Raw genomic sequence first — 22024 nt, 5'->3', positions numbered from 1 at the left:
CTTTCTGCATTCGTACAAGTCTCCCATGGCGGTGCCAAGTTCTTCATAGCCCTTACTTGACAATCCCGTGCCTAGTGGCCTTGAAAATGTCCAGAATTGATTTCCAAGATTTATCCCCCATTTTCTCTTCACTATCTAAGACCAATGAACTTCTGAAAGTTTTTGAAACCTGACCCTGTTCTAAATAAGTAGGCTCAGTTGATAACCATTCACATTACATGGTGGTAGGATGGTTTCAAAAGCTTTCACACCTTCTCTAATATTCTTAGGCAATCAACAGCTATCTTGGCACGTTCCATGGTGATTGGAAACTATAACTGATTTACCCGTGTTGTTATAAATGCAACAATATGTTGCTGGCACTCATTAGAAATTAGGTTGCGGCTTGGATAAGTAGGAAAACGTGACAAAACGAGTCTTTTTTAATATGACGACTACGTCTTGTTGTAAAATGATCTGGACAAATGAGAATCTTCACAGTCATCTTGTACCAGTCAAATACAGGGAAACCCAATTTGTTCAAAATTAAACAAAGTTAAACTTTGTAATCATTTTGATTCTTGTGATCACTAAATGTATTTTTTATATAACCTACTTTTGTTATAGATGGATTAACCTTTTGATAATCTGAATATCTTTTATATGGCTCAGTCCTGAAGAAGCAAAGGAATCGTGAAATGCATCGGTGACAGATAAAGATGGGTGTTGTTTCATATGCGAATGGTCAATGCACATAATTTATAAAGTTATTTTAAACGCTTCCCGTCTGGCCATTGCATATAAATGGCCGGACAGGAGTTTCCTGGATGTGGGTGTCATACCTGTACAACCTCCTGCTTCCACCGCTTGTGCATGCCCAATGATCACTCTGTCCTTTGGACACAGCGAATCACAGATCAGGGGAACAGTGCCAATAAAATTGGCCATGTATTGTGTGATCCCTGTGACCATTCACAGCGAGCCGAGCAGCAGGTCAATGTGTCCCTGATTACCACCACGCGTGCCCCAGTGTCACCATAATAGTGCAGCCAGTCACAGTATCCCCAGTCACCACCACACCTGTCACCACTAGACCAGTGCAGCCAACATCAGTGTTCTGATCACTGCTATACCCATCCCAGTGTCACTAGACCGATGTAAGCCAGCAACAGTGTTCCTGATCGCCACCACAGCAGTCCCAGTTTCCCCCGACAAGACTAAGCTAGCAGCAGTTTTCCTTATCACTGCCATACCAGGTGCAGTGTCACCTGACCAGTGTATGCCAGCAACAGTGTTCCTGAACACTGACACTCCAGTTCCAGTGTCACCAGACAGGTGTAAGCCAGCAATAGTGTTCCTGTTCACTGCTACACCAGTCCCAGTGTCACCACAGCTTGTGAAACCAGCAAAATTGTCCCTGATCACTGCCACACCAGTCCCAGCATCACCAGACCAGTGTAAGCCACCAACGGTGATCCTGATCACCGCCACACCAGTCCTAGTGTCACCAGACCAGTGTATGCCATCAACAGTGTTTCTAATCACCACCACACTGGTTCCAATTTCACTAGACCAGTGTAAGCCAGCAGCAGAGATCTTGATCACTGCCACACTAGTGACAATGTCCCCAGACCGGTGCAGCCAGCAACAATGGGCCTGATTGCCGCCACATCAGTACAGTGTCACCAGAGCCAGTTTAGCCATCAACAGTGTCCCTGATCACTGCCACACCTTTGCAGTATTGCCTCTGACTTCTGCCTGTACTGACCTTGACCTGTTTATTGACCACATTTCTGCTAGCTGCCTTGACCAATCCTTTGCCTGTTTGATGACCATGTCTCTGCCTGCCGTCTGAACTGACCCACCTGCACATTTCACTAACTATGTTCCTGCAAGACACCAGTCTCAGCCATCCCCCGCAGACAACTGCATTCCTGGAACTGCAGAAACTCGTTTGTTGTTGCTTATGTTAGTTCTCAACCAAACTGTGACTGGTGTCATAGCTGATCACATGTGCAGTACCATGGCAACTGCAGAGCTAAAAATGTTAAGATGATATTTTCTTTGGCTGTAAAGGCTAGAAGGGTTTAGTTTCACTTTAATTTGTCACTGCACCTAAATCCACTAACTATGAACTGAACTGAGGTCACATAATCAGTAATGGGTGTTTATAAATGTTCCAGCCCACCTACTATAAAAGTCAACTCTCCTATCAGCTTTTTGACAGTGTGTGTCGGAGTTGGATTCACTCATCGTATTCACAGTGAATAATCCTTTTCAGGAGGAAACACATACAAAATATTGGTATAATATTGGGTTTAGCACTAAACTATCTGATGAAAAAGATTAAAGTTTTAAATTTAAATGAAAAGGCATGCATCTGCATGCTGATACATAAAGGTGCAACCATGTGAATGGCAAGTGGATTGAAAGTTCTGGGGGATGAATCTCATTAGTAAATAAACATGTTTTTGTTTTTTGTTCTCTAAGGCTGCATGAAGAAAGTAATTATCAAATAAGGCTTCATAGAAGTTTATTAAAATGATGCCTATGCAGTGTGTACCATATTCCTTATATTTTAATTTAAAAAATATCAACTTTACATTTTAGGGTGTTATTCACAGCTAAATGGTGATGTGGTTTAGTCAATGAATGTCTGCAAGAAGTTGTAGAAATACTTAGTGTGTATAATATTACTTCTCTTGCAATATGAAAAATAAAAAAAATGTAAATTGATTTTGTTTCTCCAAAGCTAAATAGCAATGTGATTTAGGCAATGTATCCTACAAGCTTCTACAACATTATAAAAATACTACATATTCTGTTTGTAGCATATTAATTCTGTTGATGTCAGAAAAATATACATTTTTATTTTTTTTCCTCCAAATCTAAATTGTTGCATGGTTTAAGCAATGAAACTTACAAACATTATAGAAATACTAAATATGATGTCTGTAGCATATATATATATATATATATATATATATATATATATATATATATTGTAGCAGAGCGTCCCAGAGAGAGCCAGGAAAAGTCCTGTTCGGGGTTTATACATCTCCCAGGCTCCTCTCATACAGGTTCAGGGATCTCTGATCCATGGTCCAGTTCAGGTCTTGGTCCTTTCCCCCAGGCTAATTTAAAGGGGTTGTAAAGGTAAATTTTTTTTTTTTTAAAAATAACAAACATGTTATACTTACCTTCACTGTGCAGCTCGTTCTGCACAGAGTGGCCCCGAACCTGGTCTTCTGGGGTCCCTCAGCGGCTGTTTCAGCTCCTCCCCGCAAGCATTAACCACCCTAATGCGAGCTCCCTCGCATGGTGGTGAGTGCTTGCGGGCGCGCTCCCGTGATACAGCCGGCGGCTATAGCCGCTCGCTGTATCACTCGGCCCCGCCCCCCGGCGCGCCGCGTCATCGGATGTGATTGACAGCAGCGCAAGCCAATAGCTGCGCTGCTTTTAATCCATCCACTGCAGCCAATCAGCGGCCAGGCTGAGCTGCAATGAAGATGATGAGAACGAGCAGCGAAGATTCGAGGAGTCAGGTAAGTAAAACGGGGGGGCTGGGGGCGGCGGTATTGTCAAAAGTTTTTTCACCTTAATGCATAGAATGCATTAAGGTGAAAAAATTTTTACCTTTACAACCCCTTTAAGCTCACCTGAGCAAGACAGCCTTTGCTCTTGGCCTGGGATACTCAGACAACTTCTGTGTAGGAGAGCAAAAAGGTATGTGGAAGCTGACAAGCTGTAGGCTTGCTCAGCCTGGTAGTTAGCATCTGTATATATTGTTTAGTTAGTGCCGAGACACGGCTAGGTTTTGTTTTGGCTATTTTTGTTCCTATTTGTTTTTTTGGAACACTATACAGCACCTGTATATAGACTTGTATATATCACAAATAAACACCGCACTGTTTGTCACTATTTCACTGGATTTGGTATCTGTGCCTGAAAGACTGCTCATCCCAGGGAGCTTTGTACCTGCCACCTGTCCCCCAGGTTACATATGGTGGAGACTGCGACCAGCTGTAGTAAGTTACTACTTAAAAGGCAGTACCTAGAGTGACTAAACATGAAATCCTAAAACAATTGGTGATATCCAATGCTGTACAGCAACAATCCAATGCTGCACAGCAACAAGCAAACGCTGCACTGCATCAAGCAAACGCTACACAGCAGCAAACAAACACTATCGCACAGGAGCAAACCAAGGCGCTGTGCCAACAGATTGGTGCTGTACAGGAGCTATCGCAGAGGCTGTTTGAACAGCTAGCCACTAATGCAAAAGAGGATAGGAAAACCCTGGCTGCAGTTGTGGAGACGCTTGCACAGTGGTCACCTGCTAAAGTTAATGTTGTTGGAGACAAGCCCTCAGCCATCCATGTGGGTCGCATTCCTTCTAAAATGACTGCAGATGATGATCCAGAGGCCTTTCTCTTAACATTTGAACGGACTGCTGAGAGGGAAGGTTGGCCCAAAACCCAGTGGGCAGGACTGGTCGCCCCCTTGCTGTCTGGAGAATCGCAGAAGGCCTACTATGATTTGGAGTCAGCAGAAGCAGGAGACTATGAAAAGGTCAAGCAGGAAATCCTGGCGCGACTTGGTGTCACCTTGGCAGTTCGAGCACAGCGGGTCCACAGCTGGTTCTTCCAAGACGAGAGGCCCCCAAGATCGCAGATGTTCGACCTAATTCACTTGGTGAGGAAATGGCTACAGCCGGAGTCCCTGTGGAGGAGCCTGAGGAGGTCCCCACAACCAGTGGAGCTGGACAGCCATCTGCTGAATCTGAGCCTACGTTGGAGTTTGCTGACCTTAATGTACACAAGGAAAATTTTGGTACCGAGCAGAGAAAAGACCCAACCCTTGCCAGGGCCTGGGAAAATGTAATGGTGATTAATGATGTACCTGTCGAATCAGGGGACAGGCTCTGTTTTCCTTATTTCAGCAGCAATGAGGATTTAATGTATCGTGTATGTAAAAAAAAATGATGAAGTGGTTGAACAGTTGGTGGTCCCTAAGCCATACAGACGGGTGGTGTTGGAACTTGCCCATGGGCACTTGCTAGGAGGTCATTTAGGGGTTGAGAAAACTACTAAAAGGGTGTTGCGCAGGTTTTATTGGCCCGGGATACAGAAGGATATTGAGAATTATTGTCAATCCTGTCCTGTGTGTCAGATGTCAGCCCCACTACCCCACTTCCGAAGTCCTTTAGTGCCCTTGCCCATTATTGAAGTGCCCTTTGAGAGGATTGCCATGGACCTTGTGGGTCCACTCCCCAAGTCTGCCCGAGGTCATCAGCATATCCTCGTAATCATGGATTATGCTACCCGTTACCCAGAGGCCATTCCCTTACGCACCACGTCTGCTAAAAACATTGCCAAAGAGCTGTTTATGGTGTTCAGTCATGTTGGAATCCCTAAAGAAGTCCTTACAGACCAGGGCACCCCATTTATGTCACAAATAACTAGAGAGCTGTGCAAGTTATTTAAGGTGACGCAATTGCGAACCTCGGTGTACCATCCTCAAATGGATGGCTTGGTGGAACGCTTCAATAAAACATTAAAGAGCATGTTAAAAAAGGTTGTTGACAAGGATGGGAAAAACTGGGACTTCCTGATACCATACTTCATGTTTGCCATCAGGGAGGTTCCCCAGTCCTCCACGGGGTACTCTCCCTTTGAGTTGCTTTATGGGAGACACCCTCGGGGACTCTTGGACATAGCCAAAGAAACTTGGGAGGGGGAGCAGACACCCCATAAAAGTGTCATTGAGCATATCGCTCAAATGCAGGACAGGATTGCAGCAATCATGCCGATGGTAAAAGAACACTTACTGCAGGCCCAAACAGCTCAACAGAGGATATACAACAGGGGGGCCCAACTCCATGTTTTCTCACCTGGTGATAGGGTCCTGGTGTTAGTTCCCACTGTTGAGAGCAAGTTCCTGGCTAAGTGGCAGGGTCCCTTTGAAGTAATTGAAAGAGTTGGGGAGGTCAATTACAAAATATATCAACCAGGAAAAAGGAAGCCCGAACAGATTTACCACATAAACCTGTTAAAGCCCTGGAAGGATAGACTGGCGTTAACTGCGAGGTCCCACCCGGTAACGCCTAAGGGTACTGAGTCCCCTCTGATCCCTGAGGTCACGATTCCAGACACCCTGTCATATTCTCAAAAGCAGGAAACTAGAGAATTCCTGATAAGAAATAGAGAGAAATTTTCAGAGTTACCTGGCATGACTTCAGCAGTTCAGCATGATATTGTTACTGAACCTGGGGTCCGTGTCAAGCTCAAACCATACCGAATTCCTGAAGCGAGGAGAAAGGACATCAGCGAGGAAGTTAAAAGAATGTTGGAGCTAGATGTCATTGAGGAATCCAATAGTGACTGGTCTAGCCCCATCGTGTTAGTCCCAAAACCGGATGGCACTTGGAGGTTCTGTAATGACTTCAGGAAGCTTAATGCAGTGACAAAGTTTGACACGTACCCAATGCCCAGAGTGGACGAACTTATAGACCGACTTGGCAAGGCTCGCTATCTGACCACTTTGGACTTGACAAAAGCTTATTGGCAAATACCCCTGACTGGTAGCGCCAAAGAGAAGACTGCATTTGTGACCCTGGAGGGTTCCTTTCAATATAAAAAAATGCCTTTTGGGTTGCAAAATGCCCCTGCCACATTTCAGAGGGCCATAGACAGGACTCTAAGACCCCACCGAAAATATGCAGCAGCATATCTAGATGACATAGTGGTACATAGCACTGACTGGGAGTCTCACTTGCCCCGTGTCCAGGCTGTCCTCGATTCCCTCTTCAAAGAAGGTTTTACAGCAAATCCAAAAAAATGTGCCATTGGTCTAGAGGAAGCCAAGTATTTGGGCTACACTATTGAGTGTGGCGTCATAAAACCTCAAGTGAATAAAATAGAAGCCATCCAGGAATGGCCACGTCCTGCAAACAAGAAGCAGGTCAGGGCCTTTCTTGGCATTGCGGGGTATTATAGAAGATTTATCCCAAATTTTGCAACTATAGCTGCCCCACTGACAGACCTTACAAAAGGGAAAGACTCTGTAATGGTGAAATGGTCCTCATTAGCAGAGGAATCTTTCCAAGTCCTGAAGAAGGCTCTTTGTGCACAACCAGTACTGTACTCCCCCGATTTCTCCAAAGATTTTTTGGTTCAGACGGATGCGTCTGATGTTGGTATCGGGGCAGTACTATCACAGGTACACAATGGGGAAGAACACCCTGTGGTGTACCTAAGCAGAAAGCTCAATGACCATGAGCAAAGGTATGCAGTCATTGAAAAGGAGTGTTTAGCCATAAAGTGGGCCGTGGATGCACTCAGGTACTATTTGTTAGGACGCCAGTTTGAGTTAATAACTGACCATGCTCTCCTGAAATGGATGGCCCAAAAGAAGGAGACTAATAGACGGGTGAACCGGTGGTTTTTGGCTCTACAGGATTACTCATTCACTGTAAAACACAGGCCAGGTGTTGAGATGGGGAATGTATATGCCCTGTCCCGTGTTCACTCCTGTTGGGCTACAGGTGTTCCAACCCTGGGGTTGAAACAAGGGGGGAGGATATGTAGCAGAGCGTCCCAGAGAGAGCCAGGAAAAGTCCTGTTCGGGGTTTATACATCTCCCAGGCTCCTCTCATACAGGTTCAGGGATCTCTGATCCATGGTCCAGTTCAGGTCTTGGTCCTTTCCCCCAGGCTAATTTAAGCTCACCTGAGCAAGACAGCCTTTGCTCTTGGCCTGGGATACTCAGACAACTTCTGTGTAGGAGAGCAAAAAGGTATGTGGAAGCTGACAAGCTGTAGGCTTGCTCAGCCTGGTAGTTATCATCTGTAGATATTGTTTAGTTAGTGCCGAGACACGACTAGGTTTTGTTTTGGCTATTTTTGTTCCTATTTGTTTTTTTTTGGAACACTGTACAGCACCTGTATATAGACTTGTATATATCACAAATAAACACCGCACTGTTTGTCACTATTTCACTGGATTTGGTATCTGTGCCTGAAAGACTGCTCATTCCAGGGAGCTTTGTACCTGCCACCTGTCCCCCAGGTTACAATATATATATATATATATATATATATATATATATATATATATATATTTATATATTTATATATTATCTCATAAAAGTGAGTACACCCCTCACATTTCTGTAAATATTTTCTTCTATCTTTTCATGTGACAACACTGAAGAAATGACACTTTGATACAATGTAAAGTAGTGAGTGTACAGCTTGTATAACAATGCAAATTTGCTGTCCTCTCAAAATAACTCAACACACAGCCTTAATGTCTAAACTGCTGGCAACAAAAGTGAGTACACCCCTAAGTGAAAATGTCCAAATTGGGCCCAAAGTTTGAATATTTTGTGTGGCCACCATTATTTTCCAGCACTGCCTTAACCCTCTTGGGCATGGAGTTCACCAGAGCTTCACAGGTTGTCACTGGAGTCCTCTTCCACTCCTCCATGATGACATCACGGAGCTGGTGGATGTTAGAGACCTTACGCTCCTCCGCCTTCCATTTGAGGATGCCCCACAGATGCTCAATAGGGTTTAGGTCTGGAGACATGCTTGGCCAGTCCATCACCTTTACCCTCAGCTTCTTTAGCAAGGCAGTGGTCGTCCTGAAGGTGTGTTTGGGGTTCTTATCATGTTGGAAAACTGCCCTGCGGCCAAGTCTCCGGAGGGAAGGGATCATGCTCTGCTTCAGTATGTCACAGTACATGTTGGCATCCATGGTTCCCAGTGCCGGCAGCACTCATGCAGCCCCAGACATGACACTCCCACCACCATGCTTACTGTAGGCAAGACACACTTGTCTTTGTACTCCTCACCTGGTTGCCGCCACACACGCTTGACACCATCTGACCCAAATAAGTTTATCTTGGTCTCATCAGACCACAGGCTGCTTGTCTTCAGCAAACTCTCTGTGGGCTTTCTTGTGCATCATCTTTAGAAGAAGCCATGCAGACCAATTTGATGTAGTGTGCAGCGTATGGTCTGAGCACTGACAGGCTGACCCCCCACCCCTTGAACCTCTGCAGCAATGCTGACAGCACTAATACTTCTATTTCCCAAAGACAACCTCTGGATATGAAGCTGAGCATGTGCACTCAACTTCTTTGGTCGACCATGGTGAGGCCTGTTCTGAGTGGAACCTGTCCTGTTGTTAAACCGCTGTGTGGTCTTGGCCACAGTACTACAGCTCAGTTTCAGGGTTTTGGCAATCTTCTGATAGCCAAGGCCATCTCTATGTAGAGCAACAATTGTTTTTATCATGTTGAACTTCCAGTGACCAGTATGAGAGAGTGAGAGCGATAACACCAAATTTAACACAACTGCTCTCCATTCACACCTGAGACCTTGTAATATTAATGAGTCACATGACACCGGGGAGGGAATATGGCTAATTGGGCCCAATTTGGACATTTTCACTTAGGGGTGTACTCACTTTTGTTGTCAGCTGTTTAGACATTAATGGCTGTTTGTTGAGTTATTTTGAGGGGACAGCAAATTTACACTGTTATACAAGCTGTACACTCACTACTTTACATTGTAGCAAAGTGTCATTTCTTCAGTGTTGTCACATGAAAAGAAAGAATAAAATATTTACAAAAATGGGAGGGGTCTACTCACTTTTGTGAGGTACTGTATATACTATTTTGTCAAAAGTATTGGGACACCTGACTTTACACGCACATAAACTTTAATGGCATCCCAGTCTTAGTCCATAGGGTTCAATATTGAGAAGGCACACCCTTTGCAGCTATAACAGTTTCAACTCTTCTGGGAAGGATGTCAACAAGGTTTAGGAGTGTGTCCATGGGAATGTGTGACCATTGTTCCAGAAGTGCATTTGTGAGGGACGGCACTGATGTTGGACGAGAAGGCCTGGCTTGCAGTCTCCGCTCTAATTCATCCCAAAGATATTCTATCGGTCGAGGTCAGTGCAGGCCATTCAAGTTCCTCCACCCCAAACTCGCTCATCTATGTCTTTATGGACCTTGCTTTGTGCACAGAGTCTCTCTGGTGGTCATTCACATCGCCTTGTGAATTCTTTAAAAGACAGAGAACAATCTGCCCAGCTGGAGGTGTAAGTAGCATTCTAACACAAGAAGTACAGACACAAAATACAGTATACATCCAACATATCTGCTTAATCAAAACTAAATGTTTGAGAAATAAAATGGCTGTTCCACTTTCCCCCACATGTGTGAACGAAGCAATTTTGACTGTGTAGTTCTTGTTGGTGCCAGAAGTGTTGTTTGCTGCCTACAAAAAAATGCATATTTCCTTGGTTTATACACACTACATTGTCCACAACACATGGAAAATTGAAAAGATCAGGCTATAGCAGCATAAGGGCACATCACGTTCCACCTTTGATGGCCAAGAACAGGAGATTGAAGCCATAAGAGTCAGGGACTTTGGACAACCAGAAAAATATTACCTGGTTTGTTCAATTTCAGTACTACATACTTAAAGAGGCACTGGGAACTTTTTGACTTGCAAGTGTAGTCAGATGAAGGAAAAAAAATCTCATTAGCTTTGCTGAGGTGGGCTCCACAAAGCAAGGTTTCCATTCATGGGCACCCAACATTACCAGAGGTGACAGACAAAAGTCAGATAAAGAGTCCAAGATAAATGCTTTTGATTAAATTGTTGATAGAAAAACATTAAAAAAAACAGCCAACATACAGGGGGCAACATCACTCCCTCTTCATCAGGACTCAACACAGGACAAGACTTGGATGGACACAGAGAAGCAAGTTACTTCACAGATCTATATCAGAACCAGTACCAGTACCTGATAGCAGATGCTGAGCAGCAAAGGAGGCCTTCATTGCTGCTCAGCAACTGCTGTCAATTTCTTCCTCCATGAGGAGGCAGGTTGAATACCGGTTCTAATTTAGATCTTTGAAGTCACTGGTTTCTCTGAGTCCATCCAAGTCTTATCTTGTGTTGAGCCCTGATATAGGGGAAGTGGTGTTGCCCCCCCCCCCCCATCATGCACTGAATTTTTTTATGTGACATTTTTATCAACAATTAAAATTGTCTTTCACTCTTTTAACCAATATAATTCTGGCACTCCTTTCTGTATTTCTATGTTTAATTTCAGTTTCTGCTCTCAAATACAGATGGCTGTGTCAGATTCTGAATCTTTTGGGCTAAAGATGATTAAGTGGTCAATGGGCAAAACGTATGGCAGACAGAGCTGCTGATCCACACGGGGGAAATTATGGAACAAAATCCCTAAAGAGGGCTTCATACATTGTGCTAAATCCATATTTAAATATTCTGGCCCTTTGTGCACATGGCTCTCATACAATAAATTAGTTACAGGATCTGGCAAATATTTATTTCATGTAAATTATGTTCCATTTCCTTGTTATATTTTTGATAGCATTAAAAATATCTTTGTTCCTCAAAGAGTAAACAAATGGGTTGAGCATTGGAACCACAGCTGTATAAAACAAGGTCAGCAACTTGTCCAGTTCCTTAGAACCTTCAGATTCTGGTTTGCCATACAATATAATGATTGGAGCATAGAATAATATTACTGTGGTGAGGTGGGAGGTGCAACTGGAATAAGCTTTCAGTCGTCCCTCCGAGGATTGAATTTTTAGTATGGTGGAGATGATGAATACATAGGAGGTCATAATAAGCAAAAAAGGGACAGATACCAACAGTACATCCTGACATAACATAAGTATGTATCTGCTTGTAGCATCACTAGAGGTTATTGCATATAGTTCTTTCTGATCACAAAAGAAATGGTCAACATTTTGTGGGAGACAGAAGGACAACAGAGATGTGGCTAACACATTGACTGTTGCATTAGGTATTGATATGAGCCAAGGGGTTAGAGCCAATGAAAGGCATACATCTTTACTCATAAGTAAGGAATATTGTAACGGCTTACAGATTGCCATATATCGGTCATAGGACATGGAGGTCAGTAGGAATATATCAGAACCAGCTGACAATGAGAAGAAGTACACCTGAGTCATACAGGCAGAGAAAGACATCCGGTGGTCAAGTCTTATGAGTATGGCGAGAAGTTTTGGAAGAGTAGCTGAAACATATATAACATCACTAATAGCAAGATTACTCAAGAAGAAATACATTGGAGTATGGAGCTGAGGAACCAGACACACCAATACAGCAATGGTCATGTTTCCAAGAATAGTCATCAGATACATCAATAGAACTGCAGTGAAAAAGAGACATTGTCCAGTTTGAGTGAAGGAAAATGCTGAAATGTAGAACATATTTTCTGTACTGTTATGGCATTCCTCCATCTTCCTTCAATGGAAAAAAACATATAGTTGTGACATTTAAAATGTAACTAATATGAAAAAGATTCTTGCCATAAAATATGCTTTCCATTTACATACTAACCATTAAAATAGAAGTATAGCCAAAGCTTTTTTGTAAACCGGTTCAAAGAAGATGAAAGGCAAGACTCTCAAGCAGCAGCAGATAAAGTAAGTGCTGATTTTATACTTTTACTGTATAGGGTGCAGTGCCAAAATATAATGTAAAATTAATCAACAAGTGAAAAGAAAATAGAAATCACAAAAAAAGTAATTCACCATGAAATACAAGTGAATATGTAAGAAAATGCCCCGTTAAGAGCAAATGTCATATATTGTAATATAATAAAGTCCACTAACTAAATCCACATGTCTGTATTTCTTCCACCAAATAAAGGATAATGACACTACCGTGTTATCCAGCCACCATCAATACACACTCACCGACTTCCAAGCTGCATGTATGCAAGCAGCAAACAACGCATGTAAAGCTTAAAGCCAACAAGCTCTGTAGGACTTCCCCAGTAATAGGAGCTGAGTGAACCTCCTCTTCAGAAAGCCATCCACACTTAACCACTTATAGACCGGAAGATTTCCCCCCTTAATTACAAGGACATTTTTTGCGTCACTTTAACTGACAATTGGGCAGTCGTGCAACGCTGTACCCAAACAAAATTTGTGTCCTTTTTTCCAACAAATAGAGCTTTCTCTTGGTGGTATTTGATCACCTCTGCGGTTTTTATTTTTTGCGCTATAAACAAAAAAAGAGCGACAATTTTGAAAAAAAGAAACTTTTTGCTATAATAAAAAAAACTTGTTGCTATAATAAACTTCCCCCCAAAAATATAAAAAAAAACACATTTCTTCATCAGTTTAGGCCAATATGTATTCTTCTACATATTTTTGGTAAAAAAATCGCAATAAGCATATATTGATTGGTTTGCACAAAAGTTTTAGCGTCTACAAAATAGGGGATAGATTTAGGGAATTTTTATTATTTATTTTTTTACTAGTAATGGCAGTGATCTGTGATTTTTAGTGGGACTGCGACATTGCGGCGGACAGATCGGTCACTTTTGACACTTTTTTGATACCATTGACAGTTAAAGAGTGATTAGACCTAAAAATAGCAACTGATTACTGAATAAATGTCACTGGCAGGGGAGGGGTTAACACTAGGGGGCAATCAAGGGGTTAAGTGTGTTCCCTGGTAGTGTTTCTAATTGTATGGGGGCTGGGCTGACTGGAGGAGGAGAGAGATCGCTGTTCCTAATTACTAGGAACAGCAGATCTCCCTCTAACTCCCCTGTCAGAACAGGGATCTGTCTGTTTATATAGACAGATCCCCATTCTGGCTCTTGTTCCCACGATCCCAGGTGGCCAGAGGATATTGTGGCTGCTGGCCACACTCATCGGATCCCCCACCTTACAGAGGGTGCACCCGCGCCTGCTATGGCTCCTTAAAGGAGCCGACATACACCTACAGTGTGTCAGAGAATCTAATTGACCAGACTGTGTGGACTGCACAGAGGAAACCCAAGACACATATAAGTGAAATAATGGTGTTTAATAAATAAGTGACAAGTAAAAGAAATATAAACAGTGCAAAACCAACACAACAAACCCACTACAAACAACAATATATACAAGGAAATGGAGATACCGTAATCGTAAACAAGCCAGGCCAAGGTCATACACAGGGAGATCAAACCAGCAGGACAGGAAGAGGGTGGATGGATGGGATACAGGGCAGGGATCCAAGGTAACCAGGAACAGAGGGGATAGGCTCAGGATAGGGATGGGATCAGATCAGGTCAGGTCAGGACAAGGCAGATGCAGGCTCAAGGTCAAAGTAATGGGCAGCAAGGTTAGAGTGCAGGGAGAGAGATACCAAGGCGAGCATGTGAGGGCTCGCCGGGTATTTATAGGGCTGACTAATTGGCTTCAAGTCACACCTGAGCGCAGGGAGTGTTGTCTGTTCCATACTGCCAGGATCCATCCGCTGGTGGACATCAGTACTGCAGCCAAAAGATGACAAGACACCAGCAGGGAAATATTCTCCTGACAGTTCAACACTGCCAGGAGACACCTGCTGGTGGACCCCAGTACTGCATGCCAAATGATATATCTTACCAGCGAATGGACCCTTTCCTGACAGTACCCCTCCCTAAAGGAGCGGCCTCCGGACGCTCCAACTGGTCTTAATTGTCCATGGTCTATGGCATCAGGCAGAATGGTGGAAGAAGGTATTTCAGGCTGGTCATCAGGCACATCCGGGCAGACGGCTGGCATGTCAGAGTCATTGAGCTGGGCAGCAGACAGGAACAACTTGAGCTGGGCAGCAGACAGGAACAACTTGAGCTGGGCAGCAGACAGGAACAACTTGAGCTGGGCAGCAGACAGGAACAACTTGAGCTGGGCAGCAGACAGGAACAACTTGAGCTGGGCAGCAGACAGGAACAACTTGAGCTGGGCAGCAGACAGGAACAACTCGAGCTGGGCAGCAGACAGGAACAACTCGAGCTGGGCAGCAGACAGGAACAACTCGAGCTGGGCAGCAGACAGGAACAACTCGAGCTGGGCAGCAGACAGGAACAAGCCGAGCTGGGCAGCAGACAGGAACAACTTGAGCTGGGCAGCAGGCAGGAACAAGCCGAGCTGGGCAGCAGGCTCCGGGTCATCGAGCTGGGCAGCAAGCTCCGGGTCATCGAGCTGGGCAGCAAGCTCTGGGTCATCGAGCTGGGCAGCAAGCTCCGGGTCATCGAGCTGGGCAGCAAGCTCCGGGTCATCGAGCTGGGCAGCAAGCTCCGGGTCATCGAGCTGGGCAGCAAGCTCCGGGTCATCGAGCTGGGCAGCAAGCTCCGGGTCATCGAGCTGGGCAGCAGGCTCCGGGTCATCGAGATGGACAGCAGGCTCTGGGTCATCGAGATGGACAGCAGGCTCTGGAACATTGGGCCGAACAGCGAGCACCGTAAGGGCAGGCCGGATTACAGGCACCGGCTCAGCAAGCTGGGTAACGGACCCCGGCCCAGTGGGCTGGGTAACAGGCCCCGACCCAGCGAGCTGGACACCGGGCACTGGTTCGGCAAGCCGGATAACGGATACTGGCTTGACAGGCCAAGTGACGGACTTCGGTTTAGCAGACTGGGTAACGGGCACCAGTTCAGTGGACCGGGTAACGGGCACCGATTCAACAGACTGGGTAACGGGCACCGATTCAGCAAGCTGAGACACGGGCACCGAAACTCCAGGCTGAAACACGGGCACCGAAACTTCAGGCGGAGACACGGGCACCGAAACCTCAGGCTGGGATACCAACATCACAACATCAGGCTGGAAGACAGGTACCAGGATATCAGGCTGGAGGATGGACACATCAAACCGGAAAGCAGGCTCATCAGGCTGAACAGTGGGCACATCAGGCAGAACAACAGGTACTGGCACAACAGGCAGAACAGGTACATCGGACTGGTCAGTAGTCGCTGGAGCGTCAGACTGGAACATGGACACTGGGATTTCGGGCTGAGCAGCAGGCACTGGGACCTCAAACTGGGCAGCGGACACAGGCATTGGCACAACTGGCTGAGTCGTAAACACTGGCACATCAGGCTGGAAAGCGGACTGGAAAGCCGGCACCGAGACATCAGACCAGGCAGCGGGAGCTGGAACTTTAGACTGGGCAGCAGACACAGGCGCTGGCACATCGGGCAGAACAGCAGGTACATCAGACTGGTCAATAGTCGCTGGGGCGTCAGGCTGGAACATGGACACTGGGATTTCGGGCTGGAAGGCAAGCTTCAAGACTTCCGACTGGAAGGCAGGCATATCAGACTGGATTGCAGGTGCATTAGACTGGAGAGCGGGTGCATCAGACTGGAAGGTGGGCACACCAGACTGGAAGGCAGGGACATCAAACTGGACAGCGGGCACAGGCATTGGCACAACAGGTTGCGTAGAAGACACTGGCGCATCAGGCTCGGTAGCAAGCACTGGTTTGACAGAATCAGGTGGGTTAGTTGGTGTGGAAGCAAGTTGGGTTACTGGCAGGATCGTGTGGGTAGGAAAGAATTTTTGTTTCTTTTTTGGTTTAGCCCGTGCAGTCTTGTATGTAGGTGCGGGGTTGAAAGAAAAGAAAGTAGCTGGATCGAAGGAAGACCAAGGAACTGTAGCTAGAGAGGGGTTTTGTGGGACTGTTACAGGTGGAGAAGAGACAGGTGGATTGAAGGCGGGATAGGTGCTACACTTGGAGACTGGGTAGTAGTATTTGGTAGGGGGTTTGATAAACTGGGCTGTAGCTGAGGTTGCCATAGGCGACGGGGAGATACATTTTTGGGGAGACAGAGGATTAATGGCAGGGCTGGAGTATTGTGGCTTAGCAAAAGACAGGAGATCTGACCATACCTGCAGCACAGGTTGAACAAACGCTGATTCACACACAGCCTGACTAATCAAGGATTGCACTGACTGGATGCAATTAGACAACACTTGCTGTGAACAGTTGGAATAATGTTCCATAAAATAGGCTGGATCATCCTCTAACAACCAAACCAGGGATTCAACTTATCCATAATTGAAGGGGGGTGAAAAATCATCACTTCCCTCGGGAATGCATGACAGGGCTGGTTTTGCACATAACTGGATCAGGGGCTGAACCTCTTCAAAGGACATATACCCCTGATCCACTAGGGAATGAGCTGATCGGATAGTTTCCATCAGCCTGTCACTAGTCCACCCTTTTAAAATCTGGCGACAATATTCACCATCCTCTTCTGCTAGCAGAGAATAATAAAGGATTTCATCGAAATCCATATTAGCAGACCCGATAAACCAGGATGGTTTCCTCAATGCAGCCACGTCTGGTCAGGGATGGCCTTGGTATACTGTCAGAGAATCTAATTGACCAGACTGTGTGGACTGCACAGAGGAAACCCAAGACACATATAAGTGAAATAATGGTGTTTAATAAATAAGTGACAAGTAAAAGAAATATAAACAGTGCAAAACCAACACAACAAACCCACTACAAACAACAATATATACAAGGAAATGGAGATACCGTAATCGTAAACAAGCCAGGCCAAGGTCATACACAGGGAGATCAAACCAGCAGGACAGGAAGAGGGTGGATGGATGGGATACAGGGCAGGGATCCAAGGTAACCAGGAACAGAGGGGATAGGCTCAGGATAGGGATGGGATCAGATCAGGTCAGGTCAGGACAAGGCAGATGCAGGCTCAAGGTCAAAGTAACGGGCAGCAAGGTTAGAGTGCAGGGAGAGAGATACCAAGGCAAGCATGTGAGGGCTCGCCGGGTATTTATAGGGCTGACTAATGGGTTCAAGTCACACCTGAGCGCAGGGAGTGTTGTCTGTTCCATACTGCCAGGATCCATCCGCTGGTGGACATCAGTACTGCAGCCAAAAGATGACAAGACACCAGCAGGGAAATATTCTCCTGACAGTTCAACACTGCCAGGAGACACCTGCTGGTGGACCCCAGTACTGCATGCCAAATGATATATCTTACCAGCGAATGGACCCTTTCCTGACACAGTGATTTGCGGGAACATGCCATTCTGCCGCGGCGGTTGGTTGGCAAGTGGTTAGACAGAGCTGGGTGGAAAAAAAGGGAAACAAGTGCGTCAAGGCTCATTGTACAAACTGTATCATTTTCATGTTTTTTATCCTTTTTGAACACTGTGTTTATATGATGAAGTTTTTTCAATAAATATTATGAATATTATTTTTCCTACTTCTCCTTTGTTTCTATTACTTTTAAAGTCTGACTTTTGGCTACCTAATCAGTACCCTTAATTTACGGATGTGGCATTATGAGTGCTTCCCTTTCTCATTCTGGGTGGAAAAAAAACTCATAAAGCGGAGCCACATAAGGACTATATCGTGTAGAACAGTGGCCTCCAAACTGCGGCCCTTTGCTTGCTTTTATCTGGCCCTTGAGGCACCAGTTCATCCACTGGTACCAACAATAGGGCATAATTCCCCCCACTGACACCAATGAAGGGGGCACATTTCCTCCCAATGACACCAACAATGGGGCAAAATTCCTCCCAATGACACAAACAATGCAGCTCAGTGATATCAATGATGGGACACAATTCCTCTTAATGACGCCAACAATGGGACCCAATGACATTAATTATGGGGCACAATTCCTCCCACTTACACCAATAATGTGGCACAATTTCTCTCACTGAAACAACCAATGTGGCATTATTTTTTCCCACTGAGGTCAGGACCTTTTCTACTCTGAATGGCCACAGTCTGGCCCACCTAAAGTCTGAAGGACAGTAAACTGGCCCTTTGTTTAGAAAGTTTGGTGACCCCTGGTGTAGAATTTTATTAAAAGCATCAATCTTGCGTTACAGAAAGTAAAAAGGCATATAGATACCATGTATAGCTTTGAAATTAAAAAAAATTCTGTATCCAGCAACATAGCAGTAAAAATAATAGGAATGAAAACCATAGGAGTACCCTCACTAAGGTGACCGCTGGTCCAGGAAACTGAAGCATCAGCAAGATGCCAGCACATAGTTCTGCCCCCAACGTGTTTTGTGCTATAGCACGTCTTCAGGGGACTCAACCCCTGAAGTGTTCCCTGAAGACATGCTATTGCACAAAACACGTTGGAGAAGAGCTACGTCCTGATATCTTGCTGTGATGATTTTAGCTGCTGTCATTGCTCTTACAAAGTTTTGGGTTTGATAACACTTTAGTGAAATACATTTGAATAACTTCTGTACAATCTTTGCCAAACTATCATTTTGTTGTTTGCATTCCATCCAATTAAATATGACTGTACAGTCCAATAGAAATCAGAGTTTGACCATAATGCCCACCGTTTAATGCAGCAAAACTGTTTAGACACACCCCCTTTCAGGTCAGACACGCCCCCTCTGGTCAGACACCCCATCTCTACCTGCATACTACAAGTTTGTGTGTGCTGAGGGTTGCGGCCAAAACGTATCCCTTAAAATATAAATCCCTGGGGTGAAATGGCGGGAAGGGCATTTCCAATAAGAGAAAACATTTTTTAAGTGAAAATCGATTATAAATCATAACATACAGCAGTACAGAATTATAAATAGCCAAAACAATTGTGATACTTCAATTGAGGTTTCAATTGTTATTTATTGAAATATACAAATTAAATAGGTAGATTGAACAATGAATCTTATCATACTACCCCCAAAAAACAGCAAAACTAAAATTATATTATTATTATTATTATTATTATTATTATTATTACTAATAATAACACTATTAATAATATATTTGTATAACATATTCATTCAAACACCACCAATTAGAATATATTCACATATAATTATGACTGTTTTTAGAAGTCATTTATAATCCATATGTAAAGTGCATAGTGGTGTAAAGCAATATTCAAAAGCTAAGTTCACCTTTCTGAACATGTTACATGTTACACCTATATTTAGGAGCATGCACCACTTCTCCCCCCACCCTGTGACAGCAGGCAAGAGATCCTCTCCATCCACAGGGCTGCATCATTTATTTACAGTTTTCTGTGAATGAACAGACTACCCTCAGCCATTGTGGCTGATGACTTGTAGTCTATTCACTCACAGAAAACTGAGGTATGGGCAGACAGCTACAGTAGGTTTCAGCTACCAGAGATATCCCACTCATCAGCTCTATTAGAGGCGCTCCTTCTGTATAAAGCTCCTGCTCCACCTGTTATATGCCTCGTATGTCGTCCAGATCCATATAAGTCGTGTCACTGCAGATTCTCTCACATATTGAGGGCAATAGAAGGAAGAGGCTTCATGGTGCAGTATGTTAAAACAACATTTATTTAAAAAAAAATTGCTGCACTTACATGTAGGAAAACGATATGAAGCAATATTAGCAAATATTCCACACAGCCTCAGACCTCGCCTGCAGGCTGGTGCACAGTGACGTCACAAAAATCGGCTCCCCTCGATGCGTTTCCCCATAAGAGCCATTGACTGGGAACGAAGACCTGTTACGTTGATGCCTCTTACGGGGAAACGCATTGGGTGGAGCTGATTTGTGTGACGTCACTACGCATCAGCCTGCAGGTGAGGTCTGCGGCTGTGTGGAATACTTGCTAGTATTGTTTCTTATTGTTTTTTATACATGTAAGTGCAGCATTTTTTTAAATAATTGTTGTTTTAATGTACTGCACCATGAAGCCTCTTCCTTATATTGCCCTCAATATGTGAGAGAATCTGCAGTGACATGGTTATATGGATCTGGCAGACAGACGAGACATACAACAGGTGGAGCAGGAAGGAGCTTTAGACAGAAGGAGCACCTCTAATAGAGCTGACAAGTGGGATATCTCTGGTGGCTGAAACCTATGACTGCAAGTTTGAGCTCTATAGCTTGGGATCCAAGGCGTGTGTTTATGTGGGGCAGGCACTTTGCTGAAGCACTCTTTATTTATACAAACCCCCTGTGACAAAGTCGGAAGTGACGAAGCGCATTGGTGCATGGCTACACTGCGCCTTTATGCTGAGGCTGGGGTGGTGATCTGACGTTTAGTGAAACAAGCAGTGGTGAGATCGCAACACAGAGCCGCCTGGCATGTCTTGTACCATGTTACAAAAAGGCTGTTTTTAACTATAATTTATGTATGTGCAGTATATATTTTAAACATATCAATATCTCAAAAGATTTTACACTATCAGAGGCTCTGTTTCTCCCTCTATTCTCTACATGTCGAGTCAAACCCAGGAATGTGAACGGAGTGTGGTGTTTTACAGCTGCTGTTCAATCTAATCCTCATTTTCAGCATCCAGCATTTTTGCCAAACACGAGAGTGAATGTCAATATCATCTGGTGAGCTTGTTTCTTAACAGGAGTTGATCTCCCATTTATCACTGTGGTGGAGGAATCGGTGTCATCATATATACACATATATATATTTTTTGCACTCTTCAAAAGGACTGTTTTTTTTGTGTGTGGAATTACAAGATTTTTTTCACCATTTATTTGAAGCAGCACTATTATCTGATATTTTGCATCATAAGCGCAGTGCACTTGTATTTAACTCTTTATTGTGAATCACTTTTCAATGATTGAGCACTGATTATTGGACTACTTTTTGAATATATATTTTTTTCACTGTGAAATGGATATATTTTGGTTGATCTTTTGCTTTTTCACTGGTATTGTTTGATACTTAATGTAATTTGTGAATATATGATTATAAGGTTGCGCACTTATATTTTACATATATGAATTAGTCGTGTATTCAAGGCTTACATAAATAGAAGCACCGTTTCCATTTTTCAATCACTTAATTTTTTCATGGATTTTGGGTGAGCACAAAAAATATATAATTTTTCTATTATTAATAATATGTCTTGTAAGTTCTTGTTAGACATTTTTAATCACAGGTGATAAACATTTATTTAGAAACAGCTATTCACCATTTTCCATTCTTGGTCCCCCAAGCCTTGTAAACATTACGCCTATCCTCTTTCCCTGCTGTCCTGAAGTCCACATACACAAAAGTTGTGGTTTATCGTGAAATGTAGGTGATCAGATGGTGTATGTATAAAGCAGAATGCAGAAATGCGCTACAGAAAAGTAAAATATACCATGGCTTGATTTTTTTTTTTATACTATCTTGTCACTTACCATTTTTCAAAGAAGGTAAAAATAGAAAATGGAATGCCAAACATCTATTAGAAA

General features: G+C 44.0%; 1 protein-coding gene across 1 annotated transcript; it reads right to left on the bottom strand.

Moving 5' to 3' along the window:
- Positions 1–11358: 11358 nt before the first annotated feature.
- LOC141105234 (olfactory receptor 1J21-like) lies at positions 11359–12303 on the bottom strand. The gene has a single exon (XM_073595123.1). It carries the CDS (start codon positions 12301–12303, stop codon positions 11359–11361), a length of 945 nt encoding a protein of 314 aa, XP_073451224.1.
- Between the last annotated feature and the right edge of the window lie 9721 nt (positions 12304–22024).

This window comes from Aquarana catesbeiana, linkage group LG08 (assembly GCF_042186555.1).
Source record: "Aquarana catesbeiana isolate 2022-GZ linkage group LG08, ASM4218655v1, whole genome shotgun sequence".
Classification (NCBI taxonomy): domain Eukaryota; kingdom Metazoa; phylum Chordata; class Amphibia; order Anura; family Ranidae; genus Aquarana; species Aquarana catesbeiana.
The sequence above is the reverse complement of the archived record's forward strand: the minus strand, read 5'-3'. Positions and strand labels throughout refer to the sequence as shown.